Source organism: Callorhinus ursinus, unplaced genomic scaffold (assembly GCF_003265705.2).
Source record: "Callorhinus ursinus isolate GAN/ISIS: 27379988/994484 unplaced genomic scaffold, GSC_fseal_2.0 scaffold68, whole genome shotgun sequence".
Classification (NCBI taxonomy): domain Eukaryota; kingdom Metazoa; phylum Chordata; class Mammalia; order Carnivora; family Otariidae; genus Callorhinus; species Callorhinus ursinus.
Window position 1 is genome coordinate 4,385,480 of NW_027397130.1, and position 21,868 is coordinate 4,407,347.

The 21,868-nt window shown below is 60.1% G+C and overlaps 1 protein-coding gene across 6 annotated transcripts in view; it reads right to left on the reverse strand.

The window, feature by feature from the left end:
* Positions 1–21,868, reverse strand: part of SEPTIN9 (septin 9) — a 151,019-nt gene that overhangs the window by 14,320 nt on the left and 114,831 nt on the right. The window contains exons 1-3 of one of the 6 annotated variants that reach the window (XM_073885923.1): positions 19,719–19,947; positions 19,251–19,334; positions 18,884–19,036 (exon numbers count right to left, since the gene is read on the reverse strand). The exons of the other annotated variants lie outside the window; for them this stretch is intronic. Of the exons in view, the coding sequence (XP_073742024.1) occupies positions 18,884–19,036; positions 19,251–19,334; positions 19,719–19,932 (451 nt within the window). The 5' untranslated portion in view covers positions 19,933–19,947. Of the gene's footprint in view, positions 1–18,883; positions 19,037–19,250; positions 19,335–19,718; positions 19,948–21,868 lie in introns of those variants that run through there. 6 annotated transcript variants of the gene reach the window in all.

Sequence of the window (21,868 nt, forward strand, 5' to 3'; positions counted from 1 at the left end):
TCTTGTGAGTAATGCTGCTATGAACACAGGTGTGAGAATACCTCGAGACCCTGCTTCCAATTCTTCTGGGTAACTCTCCAGCAGTGGGATCGCTGGGTCATACGGCATTCGTATTTTTAATTTTTTGAGGAACTGCCACCTGTTTTCACACGTGACTTCTGAGCTGGAAATGCAGCCGGTCCAACCGAGGAACTGAATTTTTCATTGTATTTAATTTTAATTATTTTACATTTAAAAAGGGACACAGGGCAAATGGTAAAGATACTGGACAGCACGGAAGTCTAGTTCAGCCTACTTCTTTTGTAAATGGGGAAAATGAGGTCCCCAGATTTGTTTTTTCCCCCTGAAACGCCATCAGAAGCAGCTAGGCCAACACGCGATAACCTTCACGGCATTTATTCAACCCCGAAGCCTCACATTCACTGCTGTGCCGTGTGATTACCGTCCATGTCCCCCCAGACACACCGTGAGCCCCAGGGAGCATGGTAGTTGGCCTGGGTGGATCCCCCCTGTACATCCAGAGCTGTACAGGGAGGGAACACTCAATCAAGACCCGTGGAATGACTGGGGTCTTGGGAGTGTCCCCTTGGTGCAGGCTGGGTGGAGGGCTCTGCGGTCCCAGGCTGGCCCACAGCCCTGCCACGACGGTGGTCAGACCTGTACCCAGTCCACTTCCCCCGGCGACCTCTCCCTGGGGCTGGGGCCTCACCTTCTTTCCCATGGCCCCGCACCTGAATTTGTGTTTCCTACCCGAACTTCATGAGATGCTATTAATAGCAAAGGGATGTTCCTCACAGAAAAGGAAGTTTCACGTTTATGTCCCAGATGACTCTCTCTGCACCCTCATCAGCTAAAGAGAACAAGAGGGAGCCCCATTTTTTTAAATATTATTTATTTCAGAGAGAGCATGAGCAGGAGGGGCAGAGGGAGAGAGAGAGAATCCCAGCAGATTCCATTCTGAGAGTGGAGCCCGACATGGCGTTTGATCCCCCGACTCTGAGATCACGACCTGAGCTGAAACCAAAAGTTGGATGCCCAACCAACTATGCCACCCAGGCACCCCAAGCCCCATTTTTAAAAAAGATTCTCTTTTTAGGTAATCTCTACACTCAGCATGGGGCTTGAACTCACAACCCCGAGATCGAGAGTCACACACTCCACTAACTGAGCCAGCCAGGTGCCCCAAGGGAGCCCCATTTTTTAAAAGTGTAAAACTCAAGTTCAGAGAGGTTAAGTAATTTACTCATGGTCACACAGCACTGCCTGCCTTCTCTCACTGTTTCTGCCTGCCTCTCAGGCAAGGCAATGTGGAGAGAGGGCAAACTGCCAAGCCCATCCTTCCCCTCCTCAGAGGAGGATGCCGGTTTGCTCTGGAGGTGTGGGCCCCGGTGCAGCCTCACTCCCTCCCCAGCAGCCCCAGGTCAACAATTTCTCCACCTCCCAAGGCTCTCAGGCCCAGGGTGACGTCATTGCCCACCAGGCCACCAACCTCCCCCAAGGAAGGAAGGCCTGAGACCACCCAGGCTGGGATGACCCTACACACTGGCTTATACCTTCCTCCAGCCTAAGTATCCTCTTGGTTGTGGTAACATTTACGTAACAGAAAGTTTCAACCATTTTAAATCATGTTTCGGTGCCTGCTTCCGTGGCCTGCAGCCCATCCACGATGGCCACCACCATCTACCTCCAGAATGTTTCCATCACCCTCAACAGAAACCGCGCCCGCCGACCTGTAACTTCCCCTGCCGCTCCCCCAGTGGCCTCTAGTCGACCTTCTGACTTTGTGGATTTGACTGGTCTACAGACCCCACGCAGCCCTGCCCTGTGTCCAGCTTCCCTCCCCGAGCCTGACGTCCTCAGGGCGCATGCGTGTTGCAGGAGGTGCCGGAATGTCCTTCCTTTTCACGTCTGAATAACATTCCACTGTTTATTGTTCATCCGCCAGTGGACACTTGCGCTGTTTCCCCCTTTTGTAAATGATGCTGCTGTGAACACGGCTCTGCAAGGATCTGAGTCCCTGCTCTGAATTCTTGTGGGGTATCCAGCCTAATTATTAACAGAACCCAGGTGACCCTCAGAGAGGCACAGTAACTGCCACGGTCATCCTACCGTCAGAGCAAGGCTCGGTGCTTTTCCACGGACTGCACGGTGGGTGCCAGGGGCCTCGGGTGCTGGCCGTGGTAGCAGGGCCCGCACCCTGCCACACCGGCACTGCCCACCTGGGCGGAAAATGGGCCCCGTGATTCCTGACCACCGCCCCCCACCGCTGCTCTCCTCGGCAAGCCCCTTGAACCTGACACTGTGACCTGCTTGGTGGCATCCCTAACTCCTAGCCCAGACAGTGGCACTCAGGAAGCATCTACAATCTCCACCAACAGATGAACGGATGAACGACAGGTGGTGCGCCCACAGCATGGGAACGTTAGCCATCAAAAGCAGCGACACCCCGCCACCTGCTACAACACGGATGAACCTGGCCACCCCGATGCTCAGTGTTTCACTCAGCCTGTCGCAGAAGGTCACCTATGTAGGATTCCACTGATGTGAAATGTCCAGGATCAGCAAATCCACAGAGACAGAAAGTAGATGAGCGGTGCCGGGGGCTGGGGAGGAACAGCTTCCCGCGTAGGGGGTTTCCTTTTGGGGTGATGAAAATGCTCTGGAACCAGACAGAGGGGGCGGTTGAACACCACCCGGAAAAAAATGCCACTGAATTGCTCACCCTGAATGGGTGGATCGTCTGGTGTGGGGACTGTCATCTCAATAAAGCTGTCATATTAAGAAAGAAAACCGGAGGCTGCCAGTGGAGCTGGACTGGAAAAAACCCAACTGTGCGCACGAGTGCCCACCAGCCGGCTCTGTGGCTCACAGCACGGCTGAGGCCCAGACACCATGCTCAGGCCTGAGGTCGGGAGCCCCAGTGCTGCCAGGCGGTGCCCTGGGGTCAGCAGCCCTGTGGCTCCCAGAAAGGGCAATTCCTCTCTGCAGGTCCCCATTTCGAGCCCTGTGGGAGAGCCCCCACCCCCCCCACAGGCAGTTGGCAGGTGGCCTGATGCGGCCTGCCCCCTCCTTCAGCACAGGCACCTGCTGGGCCGGCCTTTTCCTAGGAGTTGGGTGGCAGGGTCCTAAAGCAAGAAGGAAGTGCAGGGCTCCACCCAGCCCCACCTGGCAACCTGGCTCTTCTGTGTGCCCGCAGCAGGGGCCATAATTCACAGCCCTGAGCCAGCCCCCTCTGTGGCCTTCTGCCCCAAGTGACCAATTCTCCCCTGACCCAGGGCCTGCCAAGGATGATGGGATCAGACTGCCATTGTAGCTCGCTGGGCCTGGGGCTGTGGGGTGCTCCCCTGGCTGGGAGGCAGCCCCCAGGAAGGAGCCAGCTATTGGGTGGGATGCTCTGGAGCTGGGATGGAGTGTGAGTGGCTGGACGTGGAAACCAACACGCAGGGGTCCACTGTATCGGCATGCTGCCTCCCTGTGTGTTGCTGCCTTGCTCTGCATCCCAGCAATGTCCCCACGAGTTCCACCCTCCCCGAGCATCAGTCTCATCTGCCCTGGGCCCTTGCCTGGGTCTGCTCCCAGCAGGACAGCAGCCACGTGGTACCAGCGTCAGAACAGGCCCTAGGACAGCGCTCTCGGGGTCAAGCCAATGCCGTTCCCCTCGCTCACCCCAATCCTCTCCATGCCTGGCTCTCAGAGCCTGGGGACTCTGACACTGTTGTCTGAATATGCCTTGCTCAATCACCGCCCACCCACACACAGTGCCTGAGCAGAAAGCAAGGCCAACCGGTCCGCAGATGCCTAGAAGGCTACCCGACGGGCCCACGAAGGGAACCAGAGTCACCAAGCAGATCCAGGTAGACCCACTCGGGCGCCAGATGATGGGGGGCACCAGGGTCCAGCAGGGCCTCTTCTCTTCCTGCCCCAAGGCCTCTCCGGGAGAAAACTGCTTTCCGTCTCCCAGCCCACCCTAGCCCAGGTGGTGCCAGTGGTCAGTCTGAGCTCACCACATAGGGATGCCCACAGGAGAGGGCTCTGGGGCTGCTCCCCACCGCCCCCACCCCCAGCTGCCTGGGGTCCACCCTCTGGGACCACGGCACAGACTCTGCAGTGCAGGCCGAGGGGACATCTGCAGACCCCACCGGAGCACCCGAGCCCGTGGCCACGACACAGGTGGCTGATGCTCCTTGTCCCCCGCAAAGAGGCTTCTTCAAGGCGGGCGAGGCCCCGATGCAGGGAGTGCTGGGGCGACAGTGACCACAGCTGCTCCTGCCCTCCCGTCCAACCTCCCCGGGTGCCTGCAGTCCCGCAGGCCCCGGCCTGTGCGCCACACTGGCTCGTCCCCGCAGCTCCCTTGCTGAGCCCGTACTCTGCGTTCGAGCAGTTGCCACGGTGACTGCGTTACGACGTGCGCAGGGTTCTCTCCCTCCCACGTCTCCCCCTCCACGGGACAGTCAGGAAGCCAGAGCCCTCATCGGCCATGTTTAGAGCGGCACCGGCACATGGCAGGTCCGAGACTTGATGTTTGTTGAACAAATGAGAGAACAAACGCAGGCCTGACACTGATCACAAGAGCCAGTGTCTAGCGGGGGCTCGCGGTGCACCAGGCGCTATTCTAGACGTCACGCGTGCGCTAACTCACGACCGGCCCGACAGCCTGCTCAGCCAGACACTGTTACTATCCCCACGTCACGGAGGAGGAAACAGGCCCACAGCTCTTTGGTCTTCTACAGGGATCCAGAACTAGTGCATGGCCGAGCCAGGATTTGAACTCGGGCAGGGGGACTCCACGGGCCAGATCCTCCAACGAAGACCCAGATGGTGTATGCTGCGGGGGCAGGGACGGGAGGCCCGGAACTCTCGCCCCTCTCTCCCCAGGAGCTGCCGGGAGATGCCCATCTGATTGGAAAGGGATTCCCGTTCAGGGAAGCCCCAGGCCTATCAAGGGGCGTTATCACTTGAGCCCCCATAACCTAGGAGAAAATCACCTAATGGCCTGGCTGGCCAAGCTCCTCGACAGCAGCTGCAGGGCCCAGTATGGGGGTCCCAGATTCCAGGGGCCTTCTCCAGGCTGCAGAACTCCCAGGGCAGGGGGGCCAAAGTACACAAACCCTGGTACAGAGGTCCCACACCAGAGGCCTAGCACACCTGCTGCCCCACCAAAGCTCCCGGATAGATCCATCCGAGCAGGGCAGAGAGCAAAATGCCCATTCTCATCCTAAAACTCCACCTCCTGGAGGTCGTCCCAGGCTGAGCCAACAAATTCACAGGGGCCTCAAAGATGACTCCCCACTTCTGGTTTTGAGTGGCAGGGGAGGGAGATGCTACTGTTAGCCAACTTGGGGAAGTCAGTGGGGCTGGGGACCAGACACACACATAAGGAGCTGCTCTGGAACAAGATGTTAAAGAAATAGCTATAAGCAATATAGCTACTGAAGATAGCGGAATAAGATCCCAGGTTCTGGGGCGCCTGGGTGGCTCAGTCAGTTAAGCGTCTGCCTTGGGCCTAGGTCATGATCCCAAGACCCGCACTGGGCTCCCTGCTCAGCGGGGAGCCTGCTTCTCCCTCTCCCTCTCCCTCTGCTGCTCCCCCTGCTTGTGCTGTCAAAAAATTAGACAAAATCTTTGGGGAAAAAAAAAAAGATCACAGGGTCCTAGGGGACCAGGACCACAATACAGATTCATTCAGCAAATGATTCACCGCCGGGGGGTCTCCCTCCCTGAGCTGCAGCAGGGAGGACCTTGGAGAACCAGCCACCTGCACTACCGGGGGTGGGCGTGGAGGGTGCAGGGCCTCACTCCCTGAAGGGCTTCTCATTTACTCCACTCCTTGCTCCTTTCTCCTTGTCCCCCATCCCCCTACCGAAGCCACTACAAGCTCTCCATAAATGTCGCAGGGGAACTTCCCGTTCCCTTCTAAAGATGTAAACACTGAATATAAATGACCAAATTTTGCAAATTTGTGCACGCGGGAATCGAGGGCTGACTTTCAAAAGCACACACGCCTCCTTTAATTCGATAAGTAATTACAAATCAAATTACACTTCACACTTTGTACGAGGCAGGAAGCATCTCGTCAGAGTCTGGTCAGGAACCAGGATGCCAGAAATCTGAGACTTTGCCCTCTGGCCTGAAACTAGGCTTAGAAAAGGAGCACAAAGGCTCGTGCCTCTCCGGAGAAAGGAGGGATTTGCAAATGCAAAGGGCTGCATTTTTCTCCCGCTCCGGGCTCCTTCCCTTTTCCGAGGAGGCGGCGGAAGAGAAGTTGCAGTTCTCCGGAGGAGACCGGGTGGGTGTGTGCCTGAATCAGGATCTCCCAGGACCCCGCGCCCTTTGTGGACCTGGCAGGGGACACAGCAGAGAGAGTGCCATCCCCATCTGATTCATTCATTCATTCCTTCAGGGGCCGGAGGCGCCCCAAAGGCGGGGAGGGGGGATCCCCGCTCCTACCGCCCACCAAGGCTCCTCGGCCTTGCTCCCGCCAAACGCGTGAAAGCAAGCTTCTCCTCTATTGTGCAGGAAGGAATCTCAAGAAGCTCTTCGTTTCCATTGGCCCGACACAGATTTGGACAGCGGCCACCTCTCACCAGGCCACCCCACCCCCTTCTGGAAGAGGCCCTCTTCTGTTCTTTATTTGCAGCCCGGCCTCCTCCTTCCAGGGACTCTCGGCCAGGCTCAGTGGCCCCACTAAGACTTCGCTCAGAGGAGGCTCCGACCTGCAAGCCGCCTGCCCATATTCGCTTCCTAAAAAGCAGGCTGCAGAAATGACAGGCAGCCAGGGCCAGGGATGAGCCCTCCGACTTCCTGTGTCAAGGACTTATTTATTATTCCGTTTTCCACCACCCATTGGCCTCACAGGATCAGGGACTGTGCCTCCCCAAGCCTCCTCCCACCCCAGAGAACCTTCCAGCATGATGGGCCCCCACCCCAAAGCAAATGCAGAATCCAGCCCCGGCCAGCCCGCCCACCAGGTCCGAAGAGGCCGGCTGACCACAGAGATTCCGTTAGTTCTTGGCAAATATTTGCCAAGTTAAAAAGAGAAAGAAAAGATCCTCCCCGTGGATGGGTGGAAACTGGCCATTTGTCACAGCGTGGAATTTCCTCTTATCAGGGATGTCCCCCTAAGGGGGGGTGAGGCCTCCCCTTCCCCCTCTTCTATCAGCAGGACTGTCAGCAGATGCTCCCCAGAGCTGGGGGTAAGACCGGACAGAGGCTGGGCCCACTGGGGGTTCCTCCCCATGAGGTCATCTGAGAAAACAAAAAGCAGACAGGTTCCCCGGGTGCAACACGGCAGCCCCCACCCACCCTGGGGCTACTAGAAAAAGATATCAAAATTCACCCCCCCCCCCGAAAGTTATGAAACAATTCACATCTGTGCAGTTCTGGTCAGGCCTGGGGTGGGGTGGGGTGCTACCTAAGGCGACCTCATGCCCAGAACAGACTTCAGGAAGGCAAAGGCAGAGCCTGGGAGGGGGGCTGAGCAGGGAGGGGCACATTCCTGGGCCAGAAGAGAAGCCTGGCCAGCTGACCCCCCGAAGCAGGGAGATGGACAGCTCATACCACCGGCCGATGGGCTGAGGGTCCAGGAAGGGTGGGGGACAGGTGGGGGCAGGGTCAGCAGCTCCGGACCACCTTGAATCAGGTCACGCATTCGTTTGCAGTTCCAGCTCTGGGCTGAGGGGAGTCAAGAGAGCTGGAGTCATTTGCTCTCCCGCCTCTGGGTCCATCTTGCTCAGGAGGGCAGGGGCTCTGGAAGCAGTGGGTTCAGGGCCTGGAGATCAGCAAGGACCCTTCCCCGGCTCCCTCAGCCTACCCTAACCCGTCATGTCCTCAAAACCCCACTGCTCCCTGCCCCCCTGCCCCCTCCAGCCCCTGCTCACCCACAGGAGCCACTCACCCAGTGAATAAACCAAAGAACGACCCTGTGCAATCTGAGGACCCACCCTAGGGTCACATGCTCTCTGAAGGGAACGTGGGATGGACTGCCCGCCTATGCAAGGAGTCTCGGAAACACACGCACCCCTCTACCCAGGCCCTTCCCAGGAAAAAGCCGTGTGCCAGGACAGCTCACTTCCATCACCTCTGAAACACTGCCTGGCAGGGGGTGGGATGCTGGCCGTGGGCGGGGTGCAGATACCCCCGCGCCCAGTGCTGCGTCACACAGCAGAAAGAAAGAAGCAGGTACGGTCCATCGTCCCGTCTGCGCTGTGGCACGAAGTCTGGGTGCACTCTGGGCTTGGGGTTTTGAGTAGACACAGCCGCCGGGCCTCTGTAGAGCCAGAGTGCTTAGGGGTCACCCCTCACCCCAAGCTACAGGGAATGCGCCCTGACCACCCCAGCCTTTCCTTTCCCGAAACGCTCTCTTCTCTGGGCTTCCGTCCGGGCCTCTACTGCTTTGCCTCCTCCATCTGAGGCTAATGGGGCTAAGGCTCTTTGCTAGCCCCTCCTCCACCGGCAGAATCAGTCCCGGTCCCCAGCTGGACACTCTACTCTCCCCAGGCGACTGCCCATCCTCTGTGCATTAAATGCCAACCTCTGTCCACTTGGAATACTGGTGCTGACTGACCGGTACCTCCTACTGCACTCGCTGTGACCCTGAGCAAGTAACTTAACCTCTCTGTGCCTCCATTTTCTTTTGTGTATTTGGAATAATAACACTTGCCTCCCAAGAGCGTTATGAGAATCAAGATTATTTACAAGGCGCACAGTCAATGCTCTAAGTCGTCGTTCATAAAATATGGGCCCATGCCCAGCTCTCCAGCTTGGGTGCATGGCCCGTCTCCCCGGCTCCTATCAGCTCCACAAACAAGGCTCCTCAGAGAGGTTTTCTCCCCGCCCCCTGCTCCTGGAGAAACCTCCCTTGTTCCCCCAGGTTGTTGAATGAATAGGGAGCTCCCTGCCCTTCCTCCCGCCCTCCTCTCTTCCCAGAACATCGTGGGGGGCCGGCCACTGCTCCCCGGCCAACCCAGGTGGCGCCTCTCCCGCCCTGGCCCCCAAAGTGCTGGCCTGCATCCTTTCCCACGGGCTCCCCCGCGGCTTTCAGTGTGTGGCAGCGTGTGAGTTGGATGTTAACCATTTCCAGCTTCCATAGTCCTCTGGAGCCAAGGAGCACCCAAGAGGAAGGATGGATGAATGCACTTCCGGGGATGGCTCCTACCCATTCAGAAAATTTTGCTCAGGAAACGGGGGGTGGGGGGGGCGCCTGCTGAGGAGGAGAAGTGGGTGGACAATGGGCGGCCTAGTGGCCTGTGTCCGGCCCGATCCCTAGCCCCGTCCTCACCCACCAGGCGGTGGGGCTCTCCTAGGGGCACAGCAGAGGCAGAGCATGGGGCGGGCAGGGCAGGCCAGGCCAGTGCACAGGGGCTCAGAGCAGAACACCTGGGGCCAGCCCGGGCACTGCCCTGAGCTGCTCCCCAGCTGCAGCCGGCCTGGCCAGTGCCACGGTGCCAAGCGGGTCCCCTACGTGGGGAGACCAGGTCATGGGTCACTGGGCAACCCCAAAAATATGCCCCCGGGGAGCTGGGGTCTGCCAGTGAGTTGCATAGCCCCAGGGTGACTTTTCCGGCCATCCCTGAATCTTCGGTCCAGTTGTTCCATGTGACATACCTCCAGCCCAAACTGAAGAGCAGTTGGGACAACTGGCAATGAGAATTTTTTAACTGAGTCACCACCAGGGGCTCGGCCAGGGGCTCAGACATAAGGGGCCGTGGACCACCAGAGCAGCGCTGACCCCCAGGGCTGGGCTGTGCAGGGATACTTTAGTTCCTCCTTGGATTCCACATTTCCTGCGGTAATTAGCTGTGACTCTTGAAATGAGCCCAAAAGAACCACCACCACGGTACCGTGTCCTTACACAAGTTAGGACAGAAGAAAGTGCAGCAAGAAAGCGTGCCCGTCGGCGGGGTCCCCCCCCCTCGCGGGACTCCGCCCACCGGCAGACCCCAGCCTGCCCGCGCCCTCCGCACCCCGCGGGGGTACCTGCCTGCGGATCGGAAATGTCGTCAGCCTCCTCTGCCTGATTGCGGACGTCGCAGGCACAGAACCTGGAGGCCCCGGGGGTGGGAGCCCGTCCCCTCCCAGGTCCCTCGGCCGCCGGCTCCGGGAAGGAGCCACATTCATATGGTAATTTCTGCCTGCGAACTGGCGAGCAGCAGCGGCTCCTCCAGCCGCAGCCGAAGGAGAAGAGGAGGAGGAGGAGGAGGAGGAGGAGGAGGAGGAGGAGCAGCGGGGAGCCTGGCCCCAGCCTGATCGCCCTCTCACCGCCTCCCAGCCCCGCCAACCGGGCCCTTCCCGGTGCCCTCATCTCGGGCTGCGGGGGGGAGGGGCGCAGGCTCCCGGGGGGGCAGGCGGGGCAAAGGGCCTTCGCCTTTTGTGCTCACGTGGTGGTTTCAGATGACAACAGACACGGATATGCGTTCGTTTGAGCCTAACTTTTCCGTGTGTGACACTGGGCACATGCTCCCGCCGCCGCCGCCCGCGCCCCCTCCAGGGATCCCAGAGGCAGCGCCCTGCACTTCCACCCTCCCGGGAAGGAAGTGTCTCCCTGGAAGCATCTCCCTGAGCCACGGCGGGTGGGGGCAGGGGGAGCACATTCTCTCAGGAGAAAAAAGAAAGGCCGCTCCCACACCCCAGTCCGTTCCCCCTCCCCCGCTTCCTACGGGGGGTGGGGGTACACGCAGCCCAGCCACTCCCCTCCACCCACTTCCTCTCTCCCCTGGCAGGAGCGTGGCTGCAGCTTCCCTATGGCCCCAGAGGGAGGACACGCGGACCTTCCATTTGCCCCTCCTGCCTAGTTCTGGGCCCCATGCAGGCGAAGGGAACCAGAAGCCAGCGCCAGTGCTTAGCTGCAGACCTGAAAGGCTCCTCTGTGCCCCCCCCCACCGACCCCCAAACCCACCCACAGGCCCAGTCACCATATCCCACTGAGCCGGCCCTGCACCCCTGGAGAATTGTCCAGAGACGCATTCAAGACATGTCATGGGGGAAAGCGCAAGAAACGCACAGGGACTGGGGGCCAGGCAGGACGCACACTGCGCCCCCACCCGGTGCTGGCGAACCAACTACCTACCAGGCGACAGGCAGGTCCCCAAGAGAAATGAAAACACACCGTCCACCCCAAGACCCGGGCACCCATGTTCACGATAGTGAAAACGCGGGAGCATCCCTGATGCCCATCTACGGATGAACAGGTAAACAGAACGCGACGTGGCCATCGCGTGGAGCACTATCCAGCCACAAAAAGTAACGAACCTTTGGCACCTGCCACAGTGCGAAACTTGAAGACATCGCACCGCGTGAGCCAGATGCATGGGATTCCACTTAAGGAGAATATCCAGAACAGGCGAATTCACAGAGACCAAATGCAGATCAGCGTTGCCCGGGGCTGCAGGCAGGGAGCTGGGGAGCGCTTGGCTGCTAATGGGTACAGAGTCTCTTCTGAGGGGAGGAGAATGTTCTGGAATTAGTGCTGATAACTCCGTGACTTTGCAAATGCATTAAAAACCGCTGAATTGTACACTTTGAAGGGTGAACTTCTCAGTGTGTGAACGCTATCTCAACAAAGCTGTTAACGACAACGTTAACGGGTGACCCGTGAGGGCTCCCCAATAAACGAGAGCGGGGACTGTGTCCGTGTCCACGGCCAGCTCCCAGCACTGCTCCAGCTCTGCAGCCCAGGGAGTGGGGGGCTGGGGCGGTCCTCGCCCTGTGCCTTCCTACCCACCCTCCCCCTGCTGCTTGCACCAGCTGTGCTCATGAGGACTCATCGTTAATCTCAGAAAAAAGGGCCCTCGGTGGCCCACGCTGGAGCCTGCAAGTCAGAGTGGACTAGGAGTGGGCCCCTTTAATACAGAAGGAGGCCCTAAGCCTCACCCTGAAGGGAGGGAACAGTGGGAATAAAACACGCAGCAATCGGCAACCACAGAGGGTGCACTCGGCTCATCCCAGGTCTCTGGGCAGGAGGGACAAGGGAAAATCCACTCAGCATCCCCTCCCGGATCCCGGTACCAGAACCAGCTGTGCAGCAGCAGGACCCAAAAACCCCCTCTACACACACACACGCACACACACACACACACACACACACACACACACACGGCAGGTACTCAGTCTTCTGCCTGCTGCGGGCCAGGTCGGGTCGAGAGGAAGTGACTGCAGGAGCCAGCAGCTGCTGGGGGCGGCCCCCGGACTTCCTGAGCCATCTCTGGCAGCACCCACCCCAAATCTGTTAGAGGCCCCAGGCTTCTCTGTCCCTCGTCCCAAACCCTAAGGATGCTGCTGGAGGAGCCTCCGTGAAAACAAGTCAGAGAGAGAGAGAATTCACCGAATTCTCACCCACTTGTACAGGGCGGCACAGGCCCCAGAGGGAGAGGGGCCTCCGGCGGCTCAAGGTTTAGTTCTAACTTTAGTACTGAGTCTCCCAGTGCCCTGTGGTGTTAATTATCTCTTTACTCCCCAGCTGTCCTTGGAGAGCCCCGTGGTGAGGAGGCAGCCCAGAGCAGTACACATGGAGGGGCTTCCCTCACCCCCAACGCACCCAGCAAACCCTGGGACCCTCCGAGAACCAGCCTCCCAGCCCTGACCCAGTCTCCCCCACAGCCCCGTGAACTAGCAGCAGACAGGAGTTTCTGCTCTTGCGCCGGAGGCAGAAAGTGAGGTGCAGACAGAAGCCCCTGGCTCATCTTCCCACGGCCCACGACGGGCCCGGCCCCAGCTGCACCCCAGGAGCCAGCGGCGTGAGGTTCTAGCAGGCCAGGCCTGGGTCTCAGGCCCAGAAGTATCTCTGCACCTTACTGCTGAGTGGTGTCCAAGACGCACCGCTGGGTGAGTGTATAAGGAAGTGACAAAGACAGAGGTAGCTATTGGCACCCACACAAGGTCCCAAGAGCCTCAGGGAGACAGACCAGGTACTCCGGTTCCACTGTGAGCCCCGGAGGAGGCTAGGGAGGCAGCCAAGACCTTTGGAAGGACAGCAAAGGTCAGCTAAGGAACCTGTGCCAGGCGAGCAGGAAGCAGGCATCTGTGGAGCGGTGTTGTGTGGAGGGAGCTCACGGAGGTGGGCGGCCTGAGGAGCAGCACAGGGGACTGGCCCCACTGTGGAGGCTGCCACCTGCACCTGGACAGGCGGGCACCATGCCACCGAGCCCTTCCTCTGCCCCTCCTGTCCTGCTTCCTTGGCTGCCCCAATTCTCAGCTGCTCTCCTCTGTGTCTCGGGGGAAATTCCAGGGAGCCCGGGGGAGCACCCCAGCACTCGTGGGCCCTGAAGCCTTTGCTGAGTCCCACCATAAACGAGCTGCCTTCCTGGGGACACCCGTGGGTCCTAGGGCATCTCATCTTAGAGCTGGTGTGTCCTTACCGCCTAACTGGATTGGAAGCTTCTGGAAGGCCCGCCTCGTGTGTTCCCCTACCCTGCTTGGCCCAGGGCTGCCACGTGGTTAGAACTCATGACAGTAGCAGCCGCGGGCTGGCATACATTTCCGTGTCCAGGGCCACACATTCTCTGTTTTATGTCCATTCATCCTCATGCCAAGCACATAAAATGGTAACTGCTATCCTGCCTTCTGGACGCTGGACGGTGGTTCAGAGGGGGCGAGTCACGCGTTTAAGGCCACAGGGTCATCCAGAGGCGCACAGGGGGCTGGGCAGGTCACTGGCCCCACGTGGGAAACCGCCTCCTTGGAACACACATCCTGTCACTGAATTTGGGGAGCGGGCAGCCAGGCCATCTCCCAGCGAGTGAGCAGAATGACCGAGCACATGAGGGGGGCGGTCAGGAGCCTCAGGAAACGCAGACCCGGTCCTTAGGGGGCCGGCTTATGCCTAGTTAGCAGAGGTGGACACCCAGTTAGCCCCCGTCTCCGCCAAAGACGAGGGTCTTCCGGCTACCTCACTCCACCCTACTCTCCCCTCGTCTGCTACAGCCAAACCGGGCTCCCCACTGTTCCCCAACTTCCCACCTTCCACCTGGAGTCACCGCCTCCTTCGCTGGAACAGCAGGCCTCACCCAGGGGGCTGTGTTCTCTTGGATCTGGCCTCCAAGGGTCCTTAGTCCGCTGGGGCCCTAAGCGGGAGGCTAGGAGGGGCTCACACTAAACTTGAGTAGGGGACGCATGGGAAGGGGGTCCCAGCTCCACTGCCGCAATTTGGCCTCAGCAGGCACGTCGCTGAACCCATGGGGCCGAGCGACTTTCTTCCCCGGGCCTGCGCCCTGGCGTCTGCCTATAAGGTGGGGAGAATGGGTTTGTGCCATGAGCTGTAACATCCCTGGTGTGGGAAGACGGACCGGGAGCGCACAGCCCTCACTGGGCACCATTTGGCTGCACGGTCCCCTCCCGCAGAGGAGATGGTGTGAAGCAGCCCCCCGGCCGGCCAGGTGAGCTCCGGTGCGCTCCGGGGAGAAGAGGCTGCAGGAGCGCTGGGAGGAGGCGCCTGCATCCACACAGAGCAAACCAGCCTTGGGGCGGGGTGGCTCCAGGGGTCAGCGTAAAGCTCACTTCTTCTGTAATAAATAAACTCATTCCTATTAAGTGACCTTATTTATTGTCTTGGAAGAAACTTTCTCACCCACCTAAAAACGCTTTGGAGATGACTTCACTCTTTTGCCTCAGTTTCCAGGTATGGAACCAGGCAGCCTCGTTACTTAAACTCCCCAAGATGAAGACCGAGGGCCCCGGGTACCAGGCCCAGAGCTGACCGTGGTCAGCAGGACAGTGCCGGCCGCAGGGACCGGCCCCAGCAGACCGACGGCCAAGCTCCGGAGTGACGGGTACCAGCCCTGCATCAGAAGAGCGTGTGGTCTGCAAACCGAACCACAGCCTCCCCCCACTCCGTGGCTGTTGTCCACAGGCCTAGGCCGGGACGGGTGAGTGAGGCCAAGAGGCAGAGAGTTCCTGGTAGCACACGAGGCCCCGCCACGGATGTGCCACCTCCTTCCACTGCTCCGCCGAGCTGCCCACCTGTGGCCCTCCAGCCACAACCGGCAGCCACTCCCGTCCAACTCAGTGGGGCTGCTGCCACCAGCCTCAGTCTTCGGAGCCCACGGCGGACAGGCAGTGATGGGGGGCAGCATGGGTCCTCTCCTTCGTCCCCTACTTCCCCGGAACCAGGGCATGGAGCAGGGCCAGGGTCATCTGGGCCAGTCCCCTGCCCCGGGGAGAATGCATTCAGATCCTGAAGGAAACACTCCAGAAGAGCCTGTGTTGAAGACAGCAGGACCCACGGCTGCTCTTGTTAAGGCTCTCGAGCTAGTTGTACAGAAACCAGAGTATTTGGACAGAAGATGAAAAGCTGGAGTCACACCATGCTGACCAGAGTGCATTCATTCAAACGTGAACTGAGCAAGCTCCTGTGAGGTCCAGGACCCGGAGACCGAGATCGATGAAATGCCATCTCGACGCAAGTCCACAGTCTAGCGAAAGACAGGACACAAACGTCCCCCCCCCGGTGTGGAGGGGGGTGTCCTCCACGCAGGAGAGTGGATTCACCGTCCTGCTCTGGGCTAGGAAAATCTTATTTGCTGTCAGAGGCCTGGTGACAGGCACCTAGAACTGGGCCTGGGAGGCAGGGGGAGGTCTGTGCACATTCCACTGGGGACACCAGCAAGGACACTCTTCCGATGACCATCCAGATGACCAGGCATTCAGTGCCTGGCACTCACAGGGCAGGGCCGGGGCTGGCAGGCCTCTGGGGGACACAGCAAGGAGCTCCACAGCAGCACCAGAGAGCCTCCTTCCCCAAGGCCAAGTGGGGGTCAGTGTCGGTGACTCACCCCCAACCCAGAGCTGGGGTTCCAAATACAGCCTTGGGTGCTTGGGAGCCAACATCTCAGAGGCTGTCCCCTCACCCCCAGCTTCAGGAGAGGGACAAGAAATTTGGGGGTGCTTCTGCCATGATCCAGCTACTGAACCCAAACCAAATTCACCAACGTTGAAAACTCGGTCGAGGTTGAAACAGCCGGGACAACGGGAGCGAGCCGACAGGCTGACCCTCACCTTGCAGACCCTCTGCGCGAGGCTGCTGTCCCCAGACCAAGGCCCAGGCCCTCCTCGCAGAAACCAGCTCCCGAGCGCGGAGCAGCAACTCTGCTCTGATGGTGGGAACAGCCCGCCCAGACAGCAAGTGGCAGCTCAGGCCCCTGCACAAAGTCAGAATCAGAACTTGGAACCCCTGGGCCTCGCAGGCCTGTTCTTTTGCCCCTCAGGCCTGGAGGCCCGGTGCTTCCCAGAGGTGGTAACAGAGAAAGAGATGAGGGGAGCACCTGGACCCCACTCCTGCACCCCCGGCCCAGGGCCGAGCCATGACGGGTGAGATGTTGCCACCCACCCCTCCACCAACTGTGGAACAAGGCTCCCAATGATCCCGCTGGGAGGTGGGCGGGCTGGAGGGCCTGTAATTAGACCTGGGCCTCCCCTGCCTTCCCGCCTGCTCCTCCAAGATCAGGCTCGCCTGCACAGCTAACTGCACAGCCCACCACCCTCAGGAGCGGTCCTGGGCAGGCCTCGTAAGACTCCACTGAGCTCCTGAGAACAGGCCCCTACCTGTCCAAGGAACCAGGCTGACGCTCAATAAACAAATCAAAGCTTGTCAATGGAAGGCAGAAGTATGGGAATGGAGTCTCGGCCAAGGGCTGTGATTTGTGCTGGAACCATCTTCCCCAAGAGACCGGCTGCAGGGAGTAGGGAGCAGGGCTATCCCGAGATCATGGTCCCTGAAATAGTCATTCTTCCTGTGCACTTGGCCAAGAAGAGTAGGAGGGTGCCCAGAACCCTCGGGTGGTACGGAAAAGCCGACCCAAGAGTTCATGGCGCAGGGGGCATGGGATAACGGAAGCTCGGCCAGTCAACCAACAGCTTCCTAAGAAAGCACGGAGATCTCTGACAACACAGGAAGCTGGGCATGGCTGGAGGCTGCTGGGGGCGCTCTCTTAAGGATGGGGTCTTCCCCTCTGTGAATGCCCCTAGGGAATGCTTCTGTCCTATCTGACAATGACAAGGGCAGCTCAGGCAGTGACACAACAGGAAGTGGGGAGGGTATGTGGCCAGGGAGGTGGGGAGGGGTGGGGAGGGAAGTCAGCCCAAAGACTCTGGTCGCCCAAGTGGGTACAGGGCTTCTGGGGTGAAAGCCCCTGTGAACCCTGTCCTCCAGGCTTGGGGCAGTGGGCCAGGCACTCAGGGAATGACCCCACGGGCCCCAACCAGGGCTATCTTTGGCTTGGGTGGGTGGAGCCTTGTGACTGCCCCCTTCCCATCAAGAAGGGTGCTGTCTCCTGGGTCCTGGAGCGCAAAGTGCCCCACACAGAGTAGGCCCCTCCCCACACACCGGCGACCTGGCCGTCATCCCTGACGCTGTGCCAGCCACGTGGAGCAGTCTGGCGGAAATATACACACACACACCAGTGGACGCAATAGTGTTGCAGGTGCCACAACACGGAAATGATCGGGGGCAGTGGGAATGCCTGGGAGGGGTCAGCCACGGAAGAGGTCTCCTTCCACAGTCACACCTTAGCCCAAAGGTGACCCAAAGGAGAGAAGCAAGAACCCTACCCTATCAAAGAGGTTCAAGCAGACACTGGCCCTCTGGCCCCAAATGGTTAAACAAACTCATTCTTCTTTCTATTTCCTGGAAAGGGGCCCCCTGGTTGCCACGGGGAGCCAGCCAAAGAGAAATGACATTTATGTAAACACCCATGGAGGCAAAGCAACATGAATGAAGTGGGAAACCCACATGTAAATTATAAGGGAATCTAAGGGATTATACGAGAATGGGGACTTTTTCTCCCTTGTCCCCAAACAGGATTTTCCATGAGGGATCCAAACCAAATTCCTACTGGGGTGCTGTCCCTACAGCCAGAAACCCACTGACTGGACGGCACATTTTTCTCCAGGAAAGGAGTTTCAAACTGCTCTTTGGTGAGCAGAGATGCTCCCCCAAACCTCTGACAAAAGCCCGGCAGATTTCCTGGCAGAGAGGAAACGGAGGAGGACCAGGATGGAGGGATCCTGGGGGGGGGGGCGGCATGTGGGATGAAGTTCCAGGGGCAAATGGCATTGGCTCTGAAGCACCTCAGCCCTCCCAGCATTGGCGCACAAGTGATGCGCTGGGCCGGCGGTGGGATTTGAGTCTGGGGGCTTCCCCAGAGTCTCAGCTGGAAGGCCCTTTCCATAGCAGGTCCCCATGGAGCTGCTTCCTCGCCCCTGCTCCTTGACAAGGAGCGGCGCACTGTTCCACTCCTCCTCCGGCAGGGCGCACGCATTCCGGCCCCTGCCCGCTCCGGGAACAAGCCGCACCTCCCCACAGCTCCCCGGAACCCAGAGACGAGAAGCAGCCGACTCCCCGGCGCACAATACCACGTCGGATCCCGCATTTCTAGCGTCTGCTGAAGCCCATCTCCGGCCCGCCCTCTGGGCCGCCGGCCCCAACGGCTGACAATCGGTGCGGAACGGTTTTAAGAGGCACGGTGGCCAATCCGAGTCCGCCCCCCCCCACCCCGGCCTCCTAGAAGTCAGGGAAGCCCCTTGCGAAAGGGAAACAGGCTCCAAGAAACTCCCCGCCGAGAAAGACCTAACCACTCAGCCTAGCTGGCCAAATATTTACAAAGAGATAGCTGTGGCCGCACAAAGCCCTTTTCTTCTGCTCCGCGGCCGAAAATCTGGGCCCCGCGTGGAGACCGAGCTCCCGCCGCCCCTCTCCCGGGGACCCAGGGCTGTCCTGCCGGCGGGGGGGGGGGGGGGGCCGGGCCCGGGGGGGAGGGGCAGGGGGTCGCCCCGGGGAGGCGCCGTTCCCAGCCCCGCCGCCGCGCCCTCGGAGGGCCACGGCGCGGCTGCACCACCTGAGGGCCCCCCGCCACCGGTGCGAGGCTGCAAGGAACAAAGGGAGCGGAGGACTCACCCCAGCAGCTGAGTCGGGCTGCGCCGGCCGCCGGCAGAGAGCGCGGCCCGCCCACCAGGTCACATGGCTCCGAGCCGAGCAGAGGATCAAAGGGGCTTTGTGGCCGCGGAACAAGGAGCCTCCCAGAGCGCGGGCAGAGGTAGGAGGGACCGCCTGAGAACGGAGGCTCGGGGGCAGGGCGAGGGGAGTGGAGGGGGGGGCCGCCAGAGGAGACCAGGGGTGCCTGGCTGAAGGCCTGACACCAACCGGGATGTGCGGGGTGCATCCCGGACATGAGAAACGCCAGGCTCCCCAGCCGGCCTCAGAGTCACCCCCAAAAGGAAAGCGCTCCGGCCGCCGGGTAGGAGAGAGGGAAGGAGGCTCTCACCTGGACGCCCGGTCCAACTGCCCTGGCCAGAAGTCAGTGCGCCGGCAAAGCCTCCAGTCCTCTCCTCCCAAACTGTCCTCCTGCCTGGGTGAGGCGGGACGGGAGTGCAGGCTGGTGCCGGGAATCTGGCGCTGCCCCGGGGGGCACCCTCTCTCACTGCCGCCCCGCCCAGCACTCCCCCCTCTGCCAGGTGAGCCCCAAGTGGACCCTGACCCCGGCCAGCTCAGATGACATGCCCAGCCCAGCGGGCAGGCCTCCCCCCGCCCCGGGTCGGCAGACCTCCCCAGGAAAGCCGTCAAGAACCAAAGCCGGGGTTGTCCCGGAGTCCGGGCGTCGGGGGCCGGAGCACAGCCAGCCCTGTGTGCCGTCCACTGCCTAGGGCTACTGTGGTGGAAACACCCCCAAGGGAGAAGCAGCAGAAGGGGGACCGGGGTAGAGGCTAGGGAGATGGGGGTGGTGCCAGCTCACCCTGAGCTCCTTCTTCTTCCTGGAGCCTAAGGACTCCGATTCGGGCGGCAGCTCCTACAGCCCTCAGGGCCCCGGGCGATGAGTCACCCTCCCTGCAGACCCCGGTGATGTGCTGGGACCCTGAGGGGGATGGGCTAGGTGGTCCCCAGAGGGAGGAGCTTGGGAGCCCCGCTGTTTGGGGCTGGGCCTGGGCGCTGGGATCTGCCAGACCCATCCTGTGCCACGACCTCTGACCCTGATGAGTCACTCCCAGGCACAGGCGTGGCCAAGGCAGCCCCAGGCCTACTCCCGACTAGGAGAAAGTTCCCGCTGGTTTGGGGAATTTGCAGAGGCCGGGAGGGAGGAAGTTCAAGTGCAAAGGAGCCCTTAGTGACACCTGAGCAGGCTGGCCTAGGGCCGTCCATCCTCCCACTCTCTGGAGGAGTAACTCTGGCCCAGGCCCCGCTCCGATGCACGCTCTCCTTCCCCATGCGCACACCCCCCCCACCACATGGCTGGTGGGTGAGGCCCCAAGCACCCACCCCACTGGCCACACTGGCCGACTGACCACGTCCAGTTGGTCCTCCTTCCAGTTCCTCAGAAGCCAGCTCCCCCTAGTAGCAGCCACGAGTGGGGCCAACCTGGCCACTCCGCGCTCCAGAGGCCAATTTCCTCCCCGCGGCCTCCCAAGTCTCCCAGTTTGCCATAATGGCCTCAGGGGGCTGCCCTCCTGCTCCCTTCCCCACCCCACACAGAGCGCAGAGCCGCTGCCGTGGGTGTCTGGGCCCCCGGGCCAAACACAGGGAGCATCCAGGGGAGGGACTGGGCATCCGGCGTCCTGGTTCCCACCCCAGTGGAAGGGAGGACGGTGGTGGACCGGAGGTGAGGGCCTCGGAGACACACACCAGAATCCAGGCCCCCCTCCCTGAAATCAGCCTCGGCTCGTTACCCAACCCTGTGGGACCTGCCCCTCCCCACCTGTGAAATGAACATGATCACCTCTAGTCACAAGAACTAAGACAAGAGATGACGGACATCACGTCCGGAAGGAGGAAGACTGGCCACTCTCTTTCCTCCAAGGAGGTGGTTTCCTAGGACAGGGAATTAGGGAGGGCCGAGCCCCGCCAGCCACCCCCTGCCCACCCTGCTGGACCCTTGTCGCCGGGCCCTGAAGGACAGCTCCAACAACCATCACCAAACGACGCCAGGAGGGACTCCTGTCATGCCGGGTGTCAAGGCTGACACGGAACCTTGGAGATGCCATCTCCACTCTACACCTGTCCTGTGGACAGGGCTCTTCCTTCCCAGCGCTCCCCTTGGAACCTCCTTCCCTGCCTCTCACCTAGCCTTGTCCCCCAGGGCCCACCACCCCTTCCTGGGCACCACGTGGGCAACCGGCCAGCTGCCCGAGGCCACTCCCTGCGCTACCTCCTCCCCTCCCTACACCCCTGCGGACCACTGGCCCTGGAGGTGGCCTGGGTGCTTTCCGCACGTTCCCCGCTCCTCGCCCTCCGGATGGGGGTCTCCAAGAGCACAGGAGGGGGAATCCCTGCACCTGACAAGACCCCCCGCCCGGGGGGCGCTTTTCCAACGCAGAGGCCCTTCCCCCACTCTGGGGCCTGCTCAGAGTTCTTGACCGCTTGGCACACACAGCATCTAGAGGAACAGCCTGACGCCTGCACAGCCGCCCACCGAATCCCCCAGCAGAAACAGAAGGCAAGGCACCATAAGCACACCACATTTTAAAGTTTCCAGTGGCCACGTTTATAAGAAGAAACAGGTGACATTTAATATATTTTACTTAATACAGCCAAAATATTATCAACTCAACATGTCATCCGTATAAAAACTTTTTTTTATTTTTAATTTTTTTAAAAATAATCTATTTGAGGGGAGAAAGAGAGAGAGAGAGCATAAGCAGGGGGAGCAGCAGAGGGAGAAGCGGACTCCCCGCTGAGCAGGGACCCCCCCCAACATGGGGGCTCGACCCCAGGACCCCGGGATCATGACCTGAGACAAAGGCAGTCACTTCACCAACGGCGCCCTGAAACTTTTTAGATATTTCACGTTCTTTTTTCTTTCTGTACTAAGTCTTTGAAATTCAGTGTGCATCGTACATTCACGGCACCTCCCGATTTGGATTAGGCACGTTTCTTTCTTTCTTCCTTTTA